We start from the raw sequence: 25,064 nt of genomic DNA, 5'->3' as shown, positions 1-25,064 counted from the left end.
GCGACTGACAGTAGTGGAGTCAGGCACAGAGAAGGTCAGCTGCAGAGAGAGCGTCGTGACTGTTGCAGGGCCTGAAGCAGGTGAGACGCTAATGAAAAAGAGGCACAGGGCTTATTGGTGTTTAAAGACTGCTTCCTTCATTGTGTTTTAACTTCAGTTTTAAAGGATTGCGTGTCTCTCTCTCTGGCGTTGCCTCTGTGTGTGTGTGTGTGTGTGCGCGCCCCTCTGTCTCTCTGGCGCTGACTGTGTGTGCGCGGCTCTCTCTCTATTGCGCTGCCTGTGTGTGAACCAAGGTTCCACTGAGGTTGACTAATGAAAAGTCAACGTGGCTCAGAGCTGCAAGTGTACTGTGGCACAGACAAACAGAAATGACGGCATGTTTCCCTTGGCTTCGCGTCCGAGTTGGTGGGCGTGGCTCTGTGATTCTTTCGTCGTATCCAATGGTCTAAGAGTTGGTGGGCGTGGCTCCTTCCTGCGTGCGCCATTCGCGTCTTACTTGTCGGCGGTTTAGTGAATCCACGCCCCTTCTGGCGTGCTTTCCATGGTCGGCTACTTGTCTTCTGGCTTAGTGAATTATATATATAGATTATAACACCAACGTCTTGTGTTACGACCCGAATGCGGTCACGTGTATCTGCTTGTGCAATTGTAAACAAACAGCTGAGAGCATTCGTAAGCGTCAGTCGGAGCCCAGATACATGTGTTTGTGGACGTAATTTCGGTCAGTTCAGTGATTTGTATAATTTATTTTGATAATTGCTAAGGAAGGAAGAGAAGGTAACGAAGGTAAAGAAAGCGATCACAATCGAAACGAAGAAGGAAATTGTGTGGAAATATGAGAGTGGCGTTCATGTGACTGATCTCACTAATATGTACAGCATGTCGATATCCACCATCTCGACAATTTTACAAAGATTTGTATAAGGAAACTCCTTCCAAACAATAACCACCTTCCATTTCATTCTCCTCCTTCCTTCCTTCCTTCCTGTAAGCCAAAGATGTCAACTTAAATGGTGAGTACAGTATGAAATTGTTGTTTTTGGTAGGCTAGGCACTTTTTATAACTTTTTGGTTGGTACATTAGAACAATTATTGGTGTTTTTGGTAAATTATACACATTATACAACCCTTTTCTATGAAAAAAAAGTTAAGTAAGTGCTGCTGTGGGAGGTTCGGAACACATTAAGGGTATTTCCATTATTTCTTATGGGAAAAATAGTCAAGGGTCCACTGTAGATATATAGATAGATATAGATATAGACCTAGATATAGATAGTGTAAAAAGGTGCTATAAAGGCACCCGACCCGACACAGATGGACCCGGAGGCACACGTAAAATAAAACAATGATTTATTTTTCTTCAGCTGGAGGGCACGTCTTCCCCATGTCCCCCAGCCACATCACAGTCCCAATCCACCAAATAAGCACCCACACTCTCTACTTTTCCTCCGTCAAGCTTTGTCCTCCTCCTCCTCCTGACTCTGGACATTGACTGGTGGTTGCTGGGCCCTTTTATAGTCCACACAGAAGTGCTCCAGGTGGTGGTTGATCGCCGAGTTCCGGCTGCACTTCTGGGTGTGGCGAATACGGTGCCCATATGGGCTCAGGAGTCCCAGCTGCAGCACCCCCTGGCGGTGCATGTTGGCTGCATCCAACTCCAATTCCCATGGAGCCCTGTGGGAAACTGAGACACCGGTCCAACCCAGGGGGGCGGCCATCTAGAGTCAAGGGGGAGGTATTGCACCGTCCAGGGCTGCTCCCTCTGAATATACAGTGAAGGAGCGTCCCGGCCGGGCATGGACCCCAGCCGTCTGCCACAATAGATATATATAAAATATCTCCAACATCTGTCTGTCCACTTTTCACGAGAGAACTACTTAACGGATTTAGATTGGGTTTTTTTTCTATAATTTTCTTGAACATTCTGGTTGATTTTGCAACTTCTCTCATCGTGCTAAGAATCACAGTTCGCTTGGAGGAGCGATATATTCGTGCTAATCCGAGACAGAGGCTGTGGGCCGAGGGGAAGGGGAATTGTGACATCAGAAGAGGTGAGACCTGGGCAGAGCCCTCCTCAGTCACGCACCAGCCTCCACTCGAGTGAGTCTACCTCTGCGTTTTGGAGAGTTCCCCGCCTCGGTTTGTTTATTGATTTTTAAAGTTTGTCCTGTTTCACTACTATGTGGGCGGAGCTGCAGGGGACAGCTAGTACATAATATATATATTGTGAAGAGAGGGCTGAACGCATCCCTAGAAGACGTGTCGCTCCTCTGAAACCCCCCTCTTAAATGCTGATACAATGGGAACAAATATAGTTTTTATTTTTTGCCTCCTCTTTGCTCCATTAGCTGCTGCCGTGTCATGTGATCTGCTTCTCGCACCGCGCTTCAAACATTTAAAAGCCTGTACAGCAGCTGTCCTTTTGTCTTCATGCCTTGTCTCTCTCTCTCCCCTGTATACAAATAAAGTTTGTTTCTTGAAAACCCTGAATGAATCTGTGCAACTGTGTGACCCAAGTCTGACAAGACATCAGATACAGATAAGAGAATGAGACTAGAAGCACTGAGTTTCTCGTGGATGGTACCAGTTGTTGTTAGGCTTCTAACACACAGTTTATATTTGTTCTTTATTTCGCCTTGTACAATTTCTTGTATTAGGAATTTGTTAGTTTTCGCATCCCCCTTGGGGACAGAGCTCAGGGTCAGCCATTGTACAGCACCCTTGGAGCAATTACAGGTTAAGGGTCTTGCACAAAGGCCCAGCAGAGTAGGATCTCTTTTGGAAGTGACGGGGATTCGAACCGGCAACCTTCTGGATACCAGCACAGATCCTTAGCCTCAGAGCTACCACTCCAAATATATAAATTATGTATATATATATATATAAAAAATATAGGTTTAATAAATAAGAGCATTGCTTGGTACAATTACAGAATATCACGTTAACTTTTGTATTTTGTCTGCAAAGCTAACTGTGGCTGCTCTTTGGTGCCCCGGTGTTTTTAACAGTTTGAATACGAGAAATGTAGCAGTAAAAGATCTTTGGTAACCTACAGTCAGGCCAAAGTAATGAACGGGAAATGATTAACCAATCAGAATTGGTTTGGTCTTGATTGACAAATGACAAATCCATAATGCATTCTGAAATCAATAGCGCTGACATTAAAATGGACTTTTGAAAATATGCCACTCGTAAAAGTCACGGCTTTGGAAAAACGAGACCATTTTGACAGTAACCTGCAACAATTAAATGTGGCGTGTTGTTTTTTATCAAAGGGGTGTTTAGAGCACCTAAAACACAGGAGCCTCAGTAGAAGGTCCAGCCCAGCAGAAGCTCTCTTCAGACCAGGGCTCCCCTGACCACAGCCTGCTGTCTTGCAGGCTCCACTCTTAAAGGTGCTGCTGCTTTAATGGCACTTCACTGGGCTGGGTGGTATTCCTGGTGGGACCATTGCTTGGCATTCTGGGAGTGGCTCTTTGAATGTGAAATTGTTGTTTTTGGGCTTTGTAAGTTTTCTTAATATGTGAAGGAAACAGAAAATCTTTAATGTACAGTAGGCTGACCAGCAGGATGCTGAAGATCAAGACACCTGAATGGAGTCTGTGTTATCATGAGCAGCAGCCATCCTTTTGAAATTGGGAACCCGTTGGGATTTCACAAATTAGTTATCATCTATTCGTGGTCCTTCATGGAACGTGTTAGAGACACAGTCGATGTAAAAGCTTCTTTTCTGGAATCTGCATGTGGATGGTTCTGTGGGAACCAAAAATGGTGCCCCTCAGCATCCAGAGTACAGTATAGCAAGTCCCAAAATGAGAAACTGACAAAAGTCCCAGAATATTCAAAAATGGCTTTCCTGGCTGAATATGAAGTCAGGAGGAGGAGGAGGAGCCAGGAGCCGTGATGTCAGTGTGGCCCCGCCCACAAAACATGTGAAATGGCCGTGACAGGACTCAATTACTGAACCATAGACAAACATAACAGCGACCACACGAAAAAGAAATAATTCAAAAATGATAATAAAGCAACAAATAACGATAAGCCAAGGACATAACACAGTCTGTCACACGATGGAACTAAAATATAAAGATAACATTTCATAATAATTAGACAAATTTTATGTAATTTAGTGTTTTTCTACAATATAATAACTTGTTTATAGGCACTCATCAGCCACAACATTAACACCAGCTGCCTAATACTGCGTAGGCCCCCCTGTTCTGCCAAAAGAGCTCTCACCCATCGAGACATGGACTCCAGAAGGTGTCCTCTGTTATCTGGCATGAAGACATTAGCAGCAGAGTTGCAAGGTGGAACTTCCATGGATTAGACTTGTTTTTTCCAACACATCCCATAGATTGAGATGTAGGGAATTTCGAAGCCAAGTCAACACCTTGAACTCTTTGTCCTGCTCCTCAAACCATTCCTGAACATTGTTTGCAGTGTGGCAGGGTACGTCATCCTGCTGAAAGAGGCCATCAGGGGATACCGTGGCCATGAAGGTGTATAGGTGGTCTGCAACATTCTTTACGTAGGAGGTACGTGTCAAAGGAACATAAGCATGAATGTCGGGACCCAAGGTGTCACACTGCCACTGCCAGCTCGCCGCCTTCACACAGTGCATCCTTCTGCCACCTCTAAGCCCAGGTAAGTGACACACACACCTGGCTGTCCACTGGATCTAAAAGGAGCGTCTCTCTGGCAGAGCCACGTCTCTCACGGACACCAACTATAATAACAAAGAAACAGAAATAACAAATACATTGTACATAATATACAGACTGACTCGATGAACTCATGGCTGCCTACCCTGCTTCATGACTTCTCTGATGTGTCTTTTGTTTTCTGTATGTGGAAATATTTTGTAACATTTGTGTGAAGTTTAACCCTAACTAACCCTAACCATCTGGGCTCCTTTGTTCTTGTAGGACTCATTTTAAACCAACATCTGGCATCTGCCATCCCAACTGCCGTCATTATTTTAATTGTACTTAAATTTGTCTCATTTATTTTTTCGTCGTCTTTTTGTAGTTCTAGTGTGTGTTTGTTATAATAATTCTGTATGTCTTGAGCTTCTGTGAAAGCGTCATGTCCTCCGAGGGTAAATAAAGTGCGGTCTGTCAGTGAGATAGATAGACATGAAAGTGTCTGTCTGTCTGTCATATAGTGCCTTTCATATCTATTTATCTATCTATTATATAGTGCCTTCTATCTATCTATCTATCTATCTATCTATCTATCTATCTATCTATCTATCTATCTATCTATTATATAGTGCCTTTCATATCTATTTATCTATCTATTATATAGTGCCTTCTATCTATCTATCTATCTATCTATTATATAGTGCCTTTCATATCTGTCTGTCTGTCTGTCTGTCTATCTAATAGTGCCTTCTATCTATCTATCTAATATATAGTGCCTTTCATATCTATTTATCTATCTATTATATAGTGCTATCTATCTATCTATCTATCTATCTATCTATCTATCTATCTATCTGTCTATCTATCTCGATTATATAGTGCCTTTCATGTCTGTCTGTCTATCTAATAGTGCCTTCTATCTATCTATTAGATAGATAGATATGAAAGGCACTATATAATATATAGATAGAAGGCACTATATAATAGATAGATATATAGTGCCTTTCATATCTATCTATTATATAGTGCCTTCTATCTATTATATAGTGCCTTTCATATCTATCTATCTATCTATCTATCTATCTATCTATCTATCTATCTATCTATCTATCTATCTATCTCTATCTAATAATGTCTTCTATCTATCTATCTATTAGATGACAGACAGACAGATGAAAGGCACTGTATGACAGACAGACACTTTCATATCTATCTATCTATTAGATAGATAGATATGAAAGGCACTATATATCTATCTATTATATAGTGCCCTATCTATTATATAGTGCCTTCTATCTATATATTATATAGTGCCTTTCATATCTATCTATCTAATAGATAGATAGAAGGCACTATTAGATAGACAGACAGACAGACATGAAAGGCACTATATAATTAATAGATAGATAGATAGATATGAAAGGCACTATATAATGATAGATATACTATATGATAGATAGATAGTGCCTTTCATATCTATCTATCTATCTATCTATCTATCTATCTATCTATCTATTATATAGTGCCTTTCATGTCTGTCTGTCTGTCTATCTAATAGTGCCTTCTATCTATCTATTAGATAGATAGATATGAAAGGCACTATATAATATATAGATAGAAGGCACTATATAATAGATAGATAGATATGAAAGGCACTATATATCTATTATATAGTGCCTTCTATCTATTATATAGTGCCTTTCATATCTATCTATCTATCTATCTATCTATCTATCTATCTATCTATCTATCTATCTATCTATCTATCTATCTATCTATCTATCTATCTATTATATAGTGCCTTCTATCTATCTATTATATAGTGCCTTCTATGTCTCTCGGCTCATTTCCTCGGCTCATTCTGTTCTCCTAGCATTCTAGACTTTGTGAAGTCCTACGTTTATTTAGCTGTGACTTTGCGGTCATCGTTTTTCATCCCTTTGGTCACTTTATTAAAGCCTAATGACACTTGGCATGTGACTTCAGCACGTTTGTTCTTTGTCTCTTTGTCACTTTATCAGCCCTCCGTTTCTCTTGTTGCCGCTCTCCAGACCCTTCACTGTTAATGGTGTCTCTTTGGTTGTACAGAGTGACGTACAGAACGATCTCACCAGCCGGCTGTCGGTTCCTTGAAGTGACGCGGGGTTCGCTCGTCCCTGTCAAAGCTGCGGCCACCTTGATAAAAAAAAAAAAAAAAAAAGTGAGAGCAGAGAGAAGGTGTCACCAGAGTGGTGAAGTGTCGTCGCCTGAACACGTCGAGCCGCTTTTAATGAGCTCTCGCGTCCCCATTGTGCTTGTTATGGTGCAGTGTAATTAAAGCTCCTCCATAAATATCAGCGGTAGCAGAATCAAAGCAGGGTGGGAATATCAAATATTCCGTAATAACTGAATGCTTCAGGATGCTTTGTGGAATGCGAGCGGCCGCACAGACACTAAATCAAATGACAAGCCGTTTCTTTCCCGAGCTCTTCGTGGCGTTATTTTCAGGTTTGTGTGTTTAATTAAATGTTTTCTAAAAACGGATATATTTAATGATGGCTACCAGCCAAAGTGAAATCAGAAGTGATGTGGCCGGGGACGATGATTGATGGGCTCATTTCCTCCTGTGCCTGCTTAATTAGGGAGATGTTTTTTTTTTTCTTGCCATTGATTTAGACATTTTATTCTTTTCGTCTGGCGCTGGCACTGCAGGCTTTTTGAATTTCTGATGGGGATTTTGTTACACTTGGGTTGTTAGTCGGAAGAGTGGATGTTAGAAGTTGAGTCTTACGACGCCATGTTTGGTTGTCACACCAGCACAAGTCCAACTCTCTCCCTTTGATCATTTTCGTTCATTTCAGTGTATTGTACACCAGTGGACCCCCACACTCAGACCAGTGGCAGAGGAAGTGAGTCATGTTGGTGATCTGATGACAGTGGCACCTGTCCAGCTCTTTGAGGTGATGTACTGGGCAGGCAGGAGGACCACATCAGCTTTGACAAGGGCCACATTCTGAAGGCTGGACGACTGGCTGAGAGCGTTGTGGTCCGTACCTAACAGAAGTAGTCAAAGGAAAGACAACCGGCAAACCGGTGACCAGGGTCAGTGGTGCCCATGGCTCACCGATTCCTGCCTGGTCCAGTCGCATTGAAGAGCTACTGGAGCACCTGGCCATGAGAGGATGGCGTCAGAACACACAGAGCATCACAACATGCTGTGCAGCCGCTGTCCGGTCAGAGTGCCAATGCTGACCCCCAAAAGTGCCTGCAATGGGCATGTGAGGGTCAGAACTGGGCTGTGGAGCCATGGGAGAAGGTGGCCTGGTCTGATGAGTCGTGTGTTCTTTTAGATCATGTGGACAGGTCCTCACTGGGGTTGTCCTCACTTGCTCACCTGCCAACAACCAGAGCTGTCAGGTTTTACACCTAAGAAGTCGACCGCATCCTGGCACTGAGGGTTGTCATGGAGCGCAGACGTGAATATCAGCAGAGTTGCTCTGCAGGTATTGTCGATTTTTGTAAGTCATTCAAATCAGTTGATCGAGCCGACCTGTGGGACATTCTAAGACTTCGTGGGATCCCCTCGAGGTTACTGGATATCATGGCCAGCCTGTACACTGGTACTGTGAGTGCTGTGCCAAGTGGAGGTAGACCCTCTGCGTTTTTCCCAGTTGATTCTGGGTTCCACCAGCGGTGTGTTCTGCTACTACTCTGTTCAGTGCTGGCATGGACTGTGTGGTGGGCAGGGTCATGGGGTCTAGCGGCTGTGGGGCATCTGTTGGTGAAGAAAGATTCACGGATCTTGACTTTGCTGACAATGCTGTGCTCTTTGCAGACTCAATGGAGGCTTTGATTGGGGGGTCTCAAGAGACTGAGTGAGGGGCCTGAGTGTCTGGGCTTATGAGGGTCCTGACACAAACCAACATCCAGGCCTTTGGTGTCCTCTTGGGCACAGCCATCAGCAGTGTGTGTCTGTCTGCGGAGAGAATGTTGGTCTCGTCATTGAGAGGTTTACTTACCTTGGCGGTGACATTCATATCTCTGGTGACGCTTCCTATGAAGTCAGTAGACGGATTGGGACAGCATGGGGGGGTCATGAGGTCATAAAGGGGTGTGTGGTGGTCCTGATATCCCTGTAAAAGGACAAAAGTCCAAGTCTTTATGGTGCTCCTTGTTTGAGCTGAGATGAAGATTGGACTCCTTCATGTGTGTCTCTTTGGAAAATGCTTGGGTACCCCTGGTGTGACTTTGTGTTGCTCACGGGGTCCTGAATGAGGCACATGACCTGCATTGTGAGGCAGCGTCAGTTACGGCACTACAGCCATGTGCCGCGACTCCCCGAGAGTGATCTGGCTTGCTGGACCAGGCCAAGAGGACGGCCACTTAACACCTGCAGCAGATGGTCTTTTCCGGAGGGTCAGACTGGACCGCGTGTCTGCTTGGAGGTTTTCCAGCCAGGATTCTGAGCTGTTTTGTCTTGTGGTGGGTGCGGCAGCACGCTGTACCAGTGCATGCTCCCCTACCTGAGCTGACCTGACCTGGACGGCTGGGAGGTTTTGTGTCATTCACCTACAGAGGAGATGGCAGCAGGATGCACTATGGGAAGAAGGCAAGCCAGCAGAAGCAGGGTGATACTCTGTGCAATGTTCTGTTGGGAAGCCTTGGGTCCTGGCCTTCATGTTTTTGTTACTTTAACATGTACCACCTACCTAAAGATTGTGTGCAGACCAAATACGACCTGTCATGACAACGTTATTATCTGATGGCATTGCCTGTTTCAGCAGGATCATGTGCCCATCCACACTGCAAAAAAAATATTCTGGAATGGTTTGAGGAGCATAAGAAAGAGTTCAAGCTGTTGACTTGGTCTCCAGATTCCCCAGATCTCAATCTGTGGGATGTGCTGGAACAACAAGTCCAATCCATGGTGGTCCCACATCACAACTTACAGGACTTAAAGGATCTGCAGATAACTTCTTGGTGTAGATAACACCTTCAGAGGTCTGGTGAAGTCGCACAGGAGACCTACACAATATGAGGCCAGCAGTTTTAATGTTCTGACTTACTGATGTGTATATATTGTTCCTTTCATATTTATCACAGATGGAGTGGTGGCTCTGAGGCTGGGGATCTGCACTGGCAATCTGAAGGTTGCCGGTTCGAATCCCATAAATGCCAAAAGGGACTCTGCTCTGTTGGGCCCTTCAGCAAGGCCCTTATCCTGCAATTGCTGAGCGCTTTGAGTAGTGAGAAAAGCGCTATATAAATGCAAAGAATTATTATTATTATTATAAATGATAAATGTTGCATCGTTTACTGTAGCCACCATGGGGCACTCTGGCTCCACAAACGCCTAACACAAAGGCTTTATTGTGGGAAACTCTTCCATCACGCATTTCCCATGCCACAACCACAAGTACAATTAAGCTCAATGATAAGCACCAAGCACCGCTGTCTTCTTTTTGTCTCCATCACTGCCTCCTCCACTCCTCCCTGCAAGCTTTGTCCTCGGTCCTCCTGACTCTGGCCCTTGGAGTTGAGGCACTGGGCTTCTCTTGTGCTGCACATCCTGTGTTCCATAAGTGTGGTCTGAAAGCAATTTCAGGTGAGGCAGAAGCCCAGTGATGTAGGATTCCCCAGTCCCTGCGTCACCCCCTGGTGGCACCCACGTAACCTGAGTCAGTAAACTCCTTGTCCCTTGATGCTGTGTGGGAATCCAGGGCACCACTGCAACCCCGGGGGACTGCCATCTAGTGCTCCGGGGGAGATCATGCCTTGTGCACACTTTGTCCGCTGTTCTTTCCATTGTGTAGGCATCCCAGCTGAGTAAGGATTAACACACAAGTTATGTGAACCAGTTACATGGAATGAGCATCAATCGTTAATACAGAGTGGTCCACAAATAGGAGTCAGCCTGCAAACCCCATCATTTCTTTCTTTCTTTCTTTCTTTCTTTCTTTCTTTCTTTCTTTCTTTCTTTCTTTCTTTCTTTCTTTCTTTCTTTCTTTCTTTCTTTCTTTCTTTCTTTCTTTCTTTCTTTCTCTCTCTCTCTCTCTCTCTCTCTCTCTCTCTCTCTCTCTCTCTCTCTCTCTCTCTCTCTCTCTCTCTCTCTCCTGTTAGGGGTCACCACAACGGATTTCCATCTGTTCCTGTCCTCGTCATGTTCTTCTGTCACCCCCATCACCTGCATGTCCTCTCTCACCACTTTTTTTTAGGCCTTCCTCTTCTCCTCTTACCTGGCAGCTCTATCCTTAGCACCTTTCACTCAATATACCCCTCATCTCTCCTCTGCACATGTCCAAACTCAACACAATCTCACCTCTGTGACTTTGTCTCCCAACCGTCCCACCTGAGTTGACTCTGTAATGTCCTCGTTCCTAATACTGTCCATCCTCATCACACCCCTAATGCAAATCTTAGCATCTTTAACTCTGCCACCTCCAGCTCTGTCTCCTGTACCACCGTCTCCAGCCCATATAACATAGCTGGTCTCACTGCCGTCCTGTAGACCTTCCCTGTCACTCTTGCTGGTACCGTCTGTCACAAATCTGACATTCTTCTCCAGCCACTCCACCCGGCCTGCACTCTCTTCTTCACCTCTCTTAAACACTCTCCATTACTCTGTACTGCTGACCACAAGTATCTAAGCACATCCACCTTTGCCAGCTCTACTTCCTGCGTCCTCACCACTCCTCGGACCTTCATTCCTCTCCTCTCTAGAGCAGATCTTCCACCTCTCCAGGCCAGAAGGAGTTGCATTGCGTCTTTACGGACTTGGAGAAAGCACATGACAGGTGCCTAGGGAGGAATTGTGTTACTGAATGAGGAAGTCGGGAGTGGCAGAGAAGTACGTAAGAGTGGTGCAGGATATGTACGAGGGCAGTGTTACCGTGGTGAGGTCTGCGGTGGGAGTGACGGCGGTGGGATTAATAATAATAATAATTCTTTAAATTTATATAGCGCTTTTCTCACTACTCAAAGCGCTCAGCAATTGCAGGTTAAGGGCCCAAGAAGAGCAGAGTCCCTACTGGCATTTACGGGATTCGAACTGGCAACCTTCTGATTACCAGTGCAGATCCCTCACCTCAGAGCCACCACTCCGCCCCTGATTACACCAGGGATCGGCTGACCACTTCTGCTGTAGTTGCCGAAGATTTCTTTGTTTTTATCATGCTAGTGTGCATGTCTGTCTCTATCTATTATATAGCGCCTTTCATATCTAACGCACTCTCTTGTTTATCACGGTGTCTAAAAACTTTACAATAATGATGGTTGCCTGTATAAACAATTGTAACAATCTAAATTTCTCTCCGTTTTTTAGTGAAATTGAGATTAGGGTTAGGGTTAGGCAGTGTGGCGCAGTGTGGCGCAGTGTGGTGAAGGCTTTGGACATCGAACACTGAGGTTGTTGGTTCAGATCCCACTACTGACACTGGGTGACCCTGAGCGAGTCACATGACCTGTCTGTGCTCCCACTAGAAAACCAAAAGAGACACAGCCAGCTGTATGTCATATGTTGTAAGTCACCTTGGTGTCAGCCAAAAGAAGTAAATGTGAATTTAGCAAGGCGCTATATAAACACAATGTATTATTAGTATCATGTTTATTAAAATGCAAATCCACCAAATTAGAGGTTGACGTCGTGTTTGATTTTTTGATTTCCTGCCCGCCTTGTCAAGCAGCAGTCCGCACGTCCCCATCACTGTAAGTCCGAGTCCGCGCCTCAGAGTCAGTGACACAGATGTTTCTGCTCCCGCCATCCGCAGCATTTTATTCCCACGAGGCCTTCAGGTGCTTCCTGATTAATTAAAATGAATTAAATGTAATTAATTGGAATTCTGTGTCACATCTGTACGCCAGATAATCCTTTGAATGCAAATGCCGTTGTATTTTATTGCTGTTAATAATAGGATGAGAGTGGAGGTGTAGACGTTGTGCTCATGAGATCAAATCAAATTAGAGGCCGAGCTGGAATGGAAGCTCCAAAGCACGGCTGCCCTTGAGGACTGGCGATGAGAGCCCTTGAACTGTACTGTCATAAAGCTTCTAATGAAGGACGTAATGAGCGGCTAATTGGCCGGCTCCGCAGTGAGGGGCGAGACTCGGGGTCGGCCGCAAGCAAAAAAATAAGACGACGTGCACGGAGGTCTGCAGGGGGCGCTGTGGAGTCTCGGTCTGCCAGTGCTACAGATGAGCATGAAGATTTGCTACCTGCACCAAATTGGGAGACCTGGCAGACAGAACTGTGCTGCTGTGTGTTTGGAGAAGGTGCTGCGCAAGTGAAATGAAATAAAATAAATGAACTCGATCAGTCCGTGATACCTTTATGGGATTGCGTGTTTGAGTGAGAGTGCCACGTGAAGTTTACTGAAAACTATCCATCAGTTCGTTCTTGTGTCTACAACATCAAAATCGTCCATCGAGTCCAGATGTGGAGGTCCTGCTCTCCACCACGCACTTCTCGTCATTTATTCCATGTGCTGCTCAAGAAAAACTTTGTAACATTTGTGCTAAATCAGCCCTTGACAAGTTTCCAGGCGCGTCCCCGTGTCGTCATTGTTGTTGCAGAATTTATTTTAAAATAACAAGTGAGGGTCTGCTGGATGAACTCCTTCTATAATTTTAAACCCCAAATTAGAACAATGAATGAGGGATTGTTGAAGTGAACCTTCTGCCCTCCACCAGGATGATGAGGATGAGACGTCGGTGGGCCTGCCAGCAGGACAACAAAACACACAGCAGATGAAACTCTCAGGTGGGCTCAGAGGAAGACAATCGAGTTGTCAGAATGGCCATCTGGACGATTGTGGAAGGAACTAATGATCAGGGTTCATGAGAGGACCCCCAACCCGGAATCTAAAAGATTTAAAGACAGTCACTTGAGAAGAAGAAAGGAGGTCCAAATGACACCAAATGAGCAGAGCAGGCCATCGGTCCCTTCAGACAGGAAGACGTCATTCCAAACTCAGCACTTGTTCCTGCGTCACTCCACTGTATTACACCTCAATATCTTCATTGGTGGCCTTTAGTGTTGTGAGTTCGTTATATTTGTGGATTTCTATTTCTATATACAGTACAATCCCTCGGGACTGGACCCATGGCCGGTGAATCTGACGCATACCTATTATCCATCCACCCATCCATTATCCAACCCGCTACACCCTAACTACAGGGTCACGGGGGTCTGCTGGAGCCAATCCCAGCCAGCACAGGGCGCAAGGCAGGAAACAATTATGTGAATTTCCCCTTGGGATTAATAAAGTATCTATCTATCTATTATATAGTGCCTTTCATATCTATCTATCTATCTATCTATCTATCTATCTATCTATCTATCTATCTATCTATCTATCTATCTATCTATCTATCTATCTATCTATCTATCTATCTATCTATCTATCTATCTATCTACAGTGGGGCAAAAAAGTACTTAGTCAGCCACCAATTGTGCAAGTTCCCCCACTTAAAAAGATGAGAGAGGCCTGTAATTTTCATCACAGGTTTACCTCAACTATGAGAGACAAAATGAGAAAAAAAAATCCAGAAAATCACATTGTCTGATTTTTAAAGAATTTATTTGCAAATTATGGTGGAAAAAAAGTATTTGGTCAATAACAAAAGTTCACCTCAATACTTTGTTATATACCCTTTGTTGGCAATGACAGAGGTCACACGTTTTCTGTAAGTCTTCACAAGGTTTTCACACACTGTTGCTGGTATTTTGGCCCATTCCTCCATGCAGATCTCCTCTAGAGCAGTGATGTTTTGGGGCTGTCGCTGGACAACACGGACTTTCAACTCCCTCCAAAGATTTTCTATGGGGTTGAGATCTGGAGACTGGCTAGGCCACTCCAGGACCTTGACATGCTTCTTACGAAGCCACTCCTTCGTTACCCGGCGGTGTGTTTGGGATCATTGTCATGGTGAACGACCCAGCCACGTTTCATCTTCAATGCCCTTACTGATGGAAGGAGGTTTTCATTCAAAATCTGACGATACATGGCCCCATCCATTCTTTCCTTTACACGGATCAGTCGTCCCGGTCCTTTGCAGAAAAACAGCCCCAAAGCCTGATGTGTCCACCCCCATGCTTTACAGTAGGTATGGTGTTCTTTGGATGCAACTCAGCATTCTTTCTCCTCCAAACACGACGAGTAGAGTTTTTACCAAAAAGTTCTATTTTGGTTTCATCTGACCATATGACATTCTCCCAGTCCTCTTCTGGATCATCCAAATGCTCTCTAGCAAACTTCAGACAGGCCTGCACATGTACTGGCTTAAGCAGGATTTGAGTCCCTGGCGGCGTAGTGTGTCACTGATGGTAGCCTTTGTTACTTTGGTCCTAGCTCTCTGCAGGTCATTCACTAGGTCCCCCCGTGTGGTTCTGGGATTTTTGCTCACCGTTCTTGTGATCATTTTGACCCTACGGGGTGAGATCTTGCATGGAGCCCCAGATCGAGGGAGATTATCAGTGGTCTTGTATGTCTTCCATTTTCTAATAATTGCTCCCACAGGTGATTTCTTCACACCAAGCTGCTTACCTATTGCATATTCAGTCTTCCCAGCCTGGTGCAGGTCTACAATTTTGTTTCTGGTGTCCTTTGACAGCTCTTTGGTCTTGGCCATAGTGGAGTTTGGAGTGGGACTGTTTGAGGTTGTGGACAGGTGTCTTTTATATTAACGACGAGTTCAAACAGGTGCCATTAATACAGGTGACGAGTGGAGGACAGAGGAGCCTCTTACAGAAGAACTTACAGGTCTGTGAGAGCCAGAAATCTTGCTTGTTTGTAGGTGACCAAATACTTATTTTACACCATAATTTGCAAATAAATTCTTTAAAAATCAGACAATGTGATTTTCTGGATTTTTTTCTTCTCATTTTGTCTCTCATAGTTGAAGTAAACCTGTGATGAAAATTACAGGCCTCTCTCATCTTTAAGTGGGAGAACTTGCACAATTGGTGGCTGACTAAATACTTTTTTGCCCCACTCTATCTATCTATCTATCTATCTATCTATCTATCTATCTATCTATCTATCTATCTATCTATCTATCTATCTATCTATCTATCTATCTATCTATCTATCTATCTATCTATCTATCTATCTATCTATCTATCTATCTATCTATCTATCTATCTATCTATCTAATCCCGGGCAGGGCGCCAGCCCCCCACAGATACCTATTTTCATATATAACAATATTTCTAAGGTATGTACTGTACCTCTTTGACGTTCCTGAAGACGCCATGTCCACAAGGCTTCATCCATGATTTCACGCACAGGTGTTTTTCTGGTACAGTGACTGGACAGTGTGGTGTGGCGGGTCCACAGCTCAAGTCAGAAAGGCCACTTTTTAAGTAAATAATCGGTGCACTCACAGCTTAGCGGGGAATCCGTGATGCGGGCGACTTTAGTTTAAGTGCACAGGTGAGGAGTCGTCCACATCTGTAATTGTTCCTGTGAACTGCTAATTGCCACATCTGATCCACGTCCCCGTGATAAACAGAAGCGCGAGTAGTAGGGAGAACAGGAAAGAACAGGAGGTCAATAGAGAAGGAAGCAGGTAGAGGAAAGCCGGTGCAGGAGAGCGATGGAGCAAAGGCAGGCAGCTGGGAGGTGCAGATTAATGTTTGGCTGACACTTGGTGTGGCTGAAGAAAGCGGTTGCGCCAGCCGAGTGATCATGGAGTGACCTGGAGTGACCAGTACTGAAGACGACTGGCCGTTGAAAAGCAGCAGCAGTTGTGGAGGCTTTGGGCTGGTTTAGCCCCAGCATGAGTGCCCTGGCTGCTGGGGAAAGAACCCAAGTCTCGGTCCGGATGGAGCCCGACGTAGCCAGGGATCGGAGGGCTACCGGACCAGTGTGGAAGGCAGCTGCACCTGCAGGTAAGGCGACTCTCCTGTTGTGAAGCCCGATGAGAGGTAGGGGAGCCGCCAGGCAGAAAGAAGAAGGCACTGTGGAAAATTCATAAAGGAATATGTAAATGGAAATCACTCTGAGCGTAGGAGCCAGGAGAGAAGGAAGTGCATTCATAGAATATAAAGAAGAACTCAGGATTAAAACACAATACTTGTTTATTTTATTTTAACAGGCTGGCTAATTTGTCGGCCAGTTATAGGGATTGTGTGTATTAATGTCTGGTGAGAACGTCGTGTGAAGAGCCTCATTGGAAATCACTGTGGACCCTTTCAGTACTTACTGCCCCCACTGTCAGTCAGGCCGTCAGTGTCCAACCCGCTGTATCCTAACTACAGGGTCACAGGGGTCTGCTGGAGCCAATCCCAGCCAGCACAGGGCACAAGGCAGGAACAAATCCCGGGCAGGACACCAGCCACCCACACACCAAGCACACACTAGGGACAAATTAGGACCACCAGTCCACCTAACCTGCATGTCTTTGGACTGTGGGAGGAAACCCACGCAGACACGAGGAGAACATGCAAACTCCATGACAGGCGGAGTGGTGGCTCGGAGGTTAGGGGTCTGCACTGGCTAATCTGAAGGTTGCCAGTTCGAATCCCGTAAATGCCTGTAGGGACTCAGCTCTGTTGGGCCCTTGAGCAAGGAAGGCCCTTAACCTGCAATCACTGAGCGCCTTGAGTAGTGAGAAAAGCGCTATATAAATGCAAAGAATTATTGTTATTATTATTATTATCCATGCAGGGAGGACCAGGGAAGCGAACCCACCTGACTGCGAGGCAGCAGCGCGCCCCCACTGTACATATTTAGAAATCTGGGTATTTTGTGCTTCTAGCTTTAAATGCGTTGCGGCCTTTTGTTCTTTTTCTCTTCATCTGCCTCTTTTTTCTGTGTAGGTTGCTCCCTTAATTGTGTCCTCATAATGAAAATTAACAAAAAGCTGAGCAGACAACACTGAATGCTAATAAAAACTGTGAATTCTAGCGGGTCGGCCCCACTAATGTGCTCACAGAGGAATAGAAATCCAGAACAGCTGGAAAAGCAGGATGGTGATGAGGATGATGAAGATCTTAAATACCAAGTCAATCCCACCCCCCCAGGTCCTCCTGTAACACACATGATGTGCGTCGTCAGTTTTGACCTAAAATTTAGAAACTGAGAAACGACAGCTCGGCTAATTAGGCTGGGAGTCCCAATTAAAAAGGGAAGAACAAACACCTGCAGCCACAGGGGGTCCCGGGACTGGCCTGTAAAATTTACACATTTTTAAGGTTTGTTTTTTTTTTTTTTTACCTTTTAAACAAACCCTTTACTGCAGATGGTAACCGCTAAGTAAGCAGTAAGTCAAAGGCATCTAAAAATGAATCCTAATAAAAGTAGAATCCGACATTTTAAGACACCTGAGACACACGCCTGTGATGACGCCAATGCCAAGGGGGTCGCCTCATTAAAAGCCCCGAGGTGCCTGTGAATGTCTTGTGCTTTATTTGACAGCTCGATGACTACTTTTTGAAAGCACTGTCGCCATATTACCCTTTTTCAATTATTTTTGGCACTCTGTGATCGTTTGTTTTAAAACCAAAGTGAGTTTCGTTAGGCTGTGAAATAAAATCGGGAAACCGTGAAAGTGAACCCTGGACACCCTGGAAACTGTTCTGGGGGAAAAAAAGAGGACGGGAGCAAACATAAAGAATCTCCTCCGTCCCCTCCAGGTGGCGCTCTCTTTAGAGCACTTTGAGCTACAGGTGCCTCTCGGGGTCTTTTCTGCCCACCACTGTCAGGAAATGCGACATTTTCACTCGATGTATGATTGTCTGTATTATCAGTCCTGTGAGTCAGGATTCTTATTTCTTATGTTTTAGCTGCTGTATTTATTTGAATTTCCCCTCGGCATTATTAAAGTTTATCTAATTTAACATCTGTCTTCAACGTTTGCTCCGTTTTTATTATTCTTATCTAAGGTCACCAGCATGGCCGTGTCTTTTTACCAATGCAGTGGTCCCAAAAATGTTGTAACTGCAACTGAGTGCAGAAAGTGACTGGTCATTGCTGGCAAGATTGTTATCCAATGAAATCGATTTTCAGAGCTTTGGGAAGTGTGCTGAGCGCAAGCCCCACCTCCTTTTGTTCTGATTGGTCCATCACTCGTGTCAGGGGATTGTCTGCGGTTTTTACTCCCCAGCACATTTTTTTAAATTCATATTTTAATTGTCACTCCTTGACTCCATTCTACCAATGCAGGGTGCTGTGATTCATCAGTAGTGCTTTGGGCATGGCAAAGGCGCTATATAAGTACTATGTATTCAGATTTATTCTTTCTTTGCCATTCAAAAAAAAAAATTAAGTCTGAAGAAATACTTTACACAAATCAGGAACGCGTCAGAGTGGTGAGCTGATTAACCAACTGTCTGTGAAGAGAGGCGGAGATCAGGACAAGGGGGTCACAGCATTTGAAAAGCTTTTAGAGTTGTGAGATGGAAGGAGTTTGGAACCACTGGGACTCTGAGTTGTCTGTCTGGCCAACGTGAATAACTGGGGAAGAAGAGCCTTAGTGAGGGAGCGGACAAAATACTAAATGATCATTCGAACAGAGCTTCACAAAGTCGTCTGCTGAGATGGGAAAAACCTGACCGAAGGACAACCAACTCGACGGCTCTCCATCAATCTGGTGGTTATGGTGGCTAAATGGTAGACACTCGTCAGTAAAAGGCATAAGATGGCACACTTGGAGTTGACCAGATGGCATTTAAAGGGCTCTAGTCCAAGGAGACAAAACTTCAACTCCTTGGGCATGAACAGAGATTATTTCTGCATTCATTTTGCTCCATCAGTGAGGACAGAATGTGAAAATGATTAATGGACTTGAATAAGATCAGCACTCTGTGAATTCTTTTTGATTTTCTATGTTTCTTATGTTTCAGTTTTACTTTATTAGGTTATAACGTCAGTTTGCCTCAGTTATGCGTCATTTACTACAGGATTCTCGACAGCGGAGCTAATGTTGGCAGTGCACCATCTGTTGGAATGAAAAGTACAACTCATCTGATTACCACATGCATTACAAAAAATATTCCTATAAATAACGCATTTTAAATGTTAACACTGAATATGTCCAACAGAGGGGATGGACAGAAATCGGCTTATGTAGATACAAATATGTGTTATATACAAGAGCTTTTATAAAAGTTTAACTTCCTCTTGGGACAACTAGATATCTATCTATCATATAGTGCCTTTCACATCTATCTATCTATCTATCTATCTATCTATCTATCTATCTATAAATAATATAGCGCCTTTCACATCTATCTATCTATCTATCTATCTGTTATATAGCGCCTTTCACATCTATCTATCTATCTATAATATAGTGCCTTTCACATCTATCTATCTATCTATCTATCTATCTATCTATCTATCTATCTATCTGTTATATAGCGCCTTTCACATCTATCTATCTATCTATAAATAATATAGCGCCTTTCACATCTATCTATCTATCTATCTATCTATCTATCTATCTATCTATCTATCTATCTATCTATCTATCTATCATACAGCACCTTTCACATCTATCTATCTATCTATCTATCTATCTATCTATCTATCTATCTATCTATCTATCTATCTATCTATCTGTTATATAGCGCCTTTCACATCTATCTATCTATCTATCTATCTATCTATCTATCTATCTATCTATCTATCTATCATATAGCGCCTTTCACTCTATCTATCTATCTATCTATCTATCTATCTATCTATCTATCTATCTATCTATCTATCTATCTATCTATCTATCTATCATATAGTGCCTTTCACTCTGTCTATCTATCTATCTATCTCACTTGAGCCCAGAAGATGATCCTCGGTCACACATGCATAACAAAAAATTACAAATTGCGTACATACAGTGATGAAGTTGGAGTCGCTTTGTCATTTTGGGGCATTGCGTGTTGCTTGATGAGGGAAAAAATGAATTTAAATGATTTTCACAAACACTGAAACGGAAGAAAATTTGAGAAAACAAAAGGGTCTGAATACTCTCTGAATGAACTGTGTCTATTAATAACTTGAAGTTATCCACAGACATGTATGCATGACACTATATCTGTCTGTCTATCTTATAGTGCCTTTCACATCTGTTTATCTATAATAAGTATAAATGTTGAGTTGTAAAGAAAGAGTGAGAGAGCAGCCTGTGTAACAACTGTAACAACTTCCATCCAGCCGTCCATTTTCTAAACCCACTTATCCAGAGGAGGGTTGCAGGGAACCTGGATCCCAACTCAGCAAGAGTGAGATGCAAGTTAGGAACAATCCCTGGATGAACACACACACACACACACACACACACACACACACATATCAGGGCCAGTTTCAGCTCATTAATCCACGTACGCTGCAGACATGGGGAGAACATGCAGAGTCGAGCACTTGAACTCTCGCTGGCCCTGCGCCACTGTACTGCCCACTGCGCACTATCATGATTTAAATGTGTGTTACCCAGCAGTCTTTGAGCAGCGATTTAGATGTTATTGTCCATTAAGGATGGGGAGAAGAGCAGAGGCGCCTGTGTGACAGTTAACCCTCATTCCTCAGGATGTCCCTTGTGCCGATCGCGGTGTGTTAACGTGACACTAAACACTCGTTTCTAAAAACAGCTGCCTAAGAGATGTTTTACAGAATGAGTGCCGCCTGCTCCGAGTTTATTCAGTCCGACCATCTTCTAGGAAGAATGTTGGCAGGAACAGCTGAGCAACTGCAGCACATCATCCGTGAACCATCCATGGCAGCCGGGGCGCAACTCTCCGGCATCGGAGGAATACATTTCTTTACTCATTTCAGCCTGGGGTGAATTGCTGTCCCCGTATCTGCAAGGATCTCTTTGTTTGGCAGTTGGGGTCTGGCTGAGTGAGGCTACTTGAGTCACAGGAGATGAAAGCACAGGGAAGGCCGCCATCCCCACAAGTGTGACAAAGTCAGGTGACCATCGCCATTGCCTTAGAGACGGCTGAACGACGCGTCCATTTTAAAAAGCAGACCCACAAAACAAAAGTGAAGCCATCAGCACTGATAACCCAGCGTCCAGTATGAAGGCCTTTACATTAAACAACAGACACAACTGAAGAAATGAACTTTATTTCTGCCCAGGGAGGAAATTTGGCTTTTTCCAGAAGCTCTTTAAATGAAAACAGAAAGAGACGCACACAGAACGGTCTGAAAACTAACCAACTCTCCTTTATTATTTTATTGCTTACTTTTTTTAGTGTATGTATTTGTTCATAAATGATAATAGTAATACATTTTATTTATATAGCGCCTTTCCCATGCTGAAATTGCTTAGCTTCATTGTTCACTTTTTTTTTTTTTTTTTAGAGGATGACAAAGTAAAACATTTTTATGTATAAATTTGAACACCCCGCCCCCCCCCACTCCATCCCACCCTGGAGATTCACAAAAGAGAACAAAGTAAAAAAAAGAATAAAATCTGTGGGTCGCTGAAAGAGCCCAGAGGCCCACAACACTGGGATTTTGTGAATGTGGTGGGCTTGTGGGTTTGCTGTCGTCCATAACTTTAGGAGACTCCTGCTGCTGCTCTCATGTTTTGTTCATCTTTTTTTATTTCTTTTTCTTTTTGTTCCCCAGGGTCACAGCATCATCTCCCTGCTGACTACAGAGATTATTCCAGTTATGGAGCTGCTCTCCTCCATGAAGTCTCACAGTGTTCCAGCAGAAATCGATGTAAGATGCTCTCTTGATTCTTAAACCTCATCGTTATCAGTAGCAGTGGATACTCTTTAGAATTTATTATTTACACACAGAGCAAGGTGAACACAGCTGAAAATTACAGTAGGGTTCACAGCCGGGACTGTCCATAGCAGATACTTTTATCTAAAGCAACTTACAAAAGAAGTGGTAAAGAATTGAGTAACCTTAGGCTGGGGCCTGTTTGTTCAGCGGGTGTAATAGAATAGACGGGGAACAGAAGTTGAAAAAGATGCATTTACAATCAATAAAGCCATTAAACGTAAACAGATTAACCATATACAGCATCACATGGTGTATATATATATATATATATATATATATATATATATATATATACAGTAATCCCTCGCTATATCGCGCTTCGCCTTTCGCGGCTTCACTCCATCGCGGATTTTATATGTAAGCATATTTAAATATATATCGCAGATTTTTTGCTGGTTCGCGGATTTCTGCGGACAATGGGTCTTTTAATTTCTGGTACATGCTTCCTCAGTTGGTTTGCCCAGTTGATTTCATACAAGGGACGCTATTGGCAGATGGCTGAGAAGCTACCCAACTTACTTTTCTGTCTCTCTTGCACTGACTTTCTCTGATCCTGACGTAGGGGGATTGAGCAGGGGGGCTGTTCGCACACCTAGACTATATGGACGCTCGTCTAAAAATGCTGAAAGATTATCTTCACGTTGCTATCTTCTGTGCAGCTGCTTCCTGAAACGACATGCTGCACGGAGCTTCGCATACTTAAAAGCTCGAAGGGCACGTATTGATTTATGATTGAAAAACAAACTCTCTGTCTCTCTCTCTCTCTCTCTCTCTCTCTCTGCTCCTGACGGAGCATACTTAAAAGCAAACAGCCCTATTGATTTGTTTGCTTTCTCTATCTCTGTGACATGATCTGCTCCTGATGCGCACTCCTTTGAAGAGGAAGATATGTTTGCATTCTTTTAATTGTGAGACTGAACTGTCATCTCTGTCTTGTCATGGAGCACAGTTTAAACTTTTGAAAAAGAGACAAATGTTTGTTTGCAGTGTTTGAATAACGTTCCTGCCTCTCTACAACCTCCTGTGTTTCTGCACAAATCTGTGAGCCAAGCATGACAATATAAAAATAACCATATAAACATATGGTTTCTACTTCGCAGATTTTCTTATTTCGCGGGTGGCTCTGGAATGCAACCCCTGCGATGGAGGAGGGATTACTGTGTGTATATATATATATATATATATATATATATAAAAATTTAATGATTTTATTGAACGTGACTCCTCCGTCTGTTTGTTTGTCTGAGTCAAATCTTTCAACTGATTTTAAACCCACTTTTGGCGAAGCGAATTTCTTAAAATTTTTCATACATGTTTCATTATCGAGGACAATAAAATAAGTCGTCAAAACCAATGCAATTACGTAACAAATTTTGCCGTAATTAATGGTTATGCGATTCCAATTAATTCACACACAACAATGACGGAGAGAGAATGAAGTGAGATATCAGAGCACCTGAGTGAGAGATGCGTCGGATTGCCCCAAACCCCCCCACCCCCCCCCCCCCCCCCACTTGCCAGTGAGTCGAGTCAGTAAATGCGCAGGCCGACTTTACAGGAGCAGCCGTGATGATCACCGTGAGGACGTTTTGCCGTAAGCTTACAGATATTTTTTTTTTTTCCACAGCGACCGAGTGCTAATCCCATAAGAGCCTGAACCGAAAAATTAGAAGTCAAAATGTAATTCTTTTTAGTACGGGCAGTCCCCGGGTTACGTATGAGATAAGTACAAACCTACAGTCCCTAAGTTGAATTTGTATGTAAGTCGGAACAGGTCCATTATTTTAATAAATGCTATTGTTGACCGACTGTAACCAAGTGCTCTGCCAATGAATGATGGAGTGTCCCCTCTCTCTGACCTTTTTATTATTTCTACTTTATTTTCAATGGTGATGGTCTTTCTGCTTCTTTACTGTATCACCAGCACTTGCATCAGATTTGTGTTTCAGAGACATTGTTGAAGGGTGAAGACAAAAGGTTAAGATGAGCTGTTCTGCACAGCACTGTTCACGCTATCACAGCAGGATGGCACCAGTCGTCAACATGTCTGATGTACTGACGAGAGGCAACTCAGTACAATCAGGCTTGCTATTGAGAATGAATGGGGGCGGCGAGGGGCGATTCACCACCAGCCCACCTCATAGTCACCTTCACTACAGTATGCTACCTGCAGGGTCCGCCCACCAAGAATGAACAGGGTGCGGCCAAAGGCGGGTAGTGAATCGCCCACCACCACCTCCATTCAACAGGCAGCCACCCGAGGCACACTACAATGCTGGCCCTGCCGCCCCGTTCAGCCACAACCGGGTCACCGCTTGCATCATTACCAGCCGTGTGTGCTGGGCGGGCAGTGAAACACCCCCCTCCGCTCCATCCAGCCTGCGTCCAGTCAGGAGCAGTAGCTGCGGCGGCGTAGTGGGCGGGCAGCCAACAATCGTCCTGCACACAATCGATAGCTGTGGCCCCGGTGACTATGGACCACGGGTCACCGCTTGCCGTCTGAGGGACACTACACTACACTAGCAGCGAAATCGCCCCCCTCCAGCCACCGCTTGCAGCATCCCCAGGCCGAAGATAACGGAGCAGCAGTTACTGAGGCGCATGCGTCGCAGCTGCGTCCTCGTTCGTAGGTCGGATGTCCATAACTTGGGGACTACCTGTATTCAAATAATTCTGCAAAAAAAAGATTGTGTAATACTTTTAA

General features: G+C 44.0%; 1 protein-coding gene across 1 annotated transcript in view; it reads left to right on the top strand.

Annotated features, from left to right (window-relative positions):
- c9orf72 (C9orf72-SMCR8 complex subunit) overlaps nt 1–25,064 on the top strand; it is a 155,149-nt gene that overhangs the window by 62,008 nt on the left and 68,077 nt on the right. Inside the window, exon 3 of the mRNA XM_028805896.2 lies at nt 22,196–22,291. Within this exon, the coding sequence (XP_028661729.2) occupies nt 22,196–22,291 (96 nt within the window). The remainder of the gene's footprint in view (nt 1–22,195; nt 22,292–25,064) is intronic.

Source organism: Erpetoichthys calabaricus, chromosome 7 (genome assembly GCF_900747795.2).
Source record: "Erpetoichthys calabaricus chromosome 7, fErpCal1.3, whole genome shotgun sequence".
NCBI lineage: Eukaryota > Metazoa > Chordata > Cladistia > Polypteriformes > Polypteridae > Erpetoichthys > Erpetoichthys calabaricus.
Note: the sequence above shows the minus strand (reverse complement) of the source record. Positions and strands in the feature narration are given on the sequence as shown.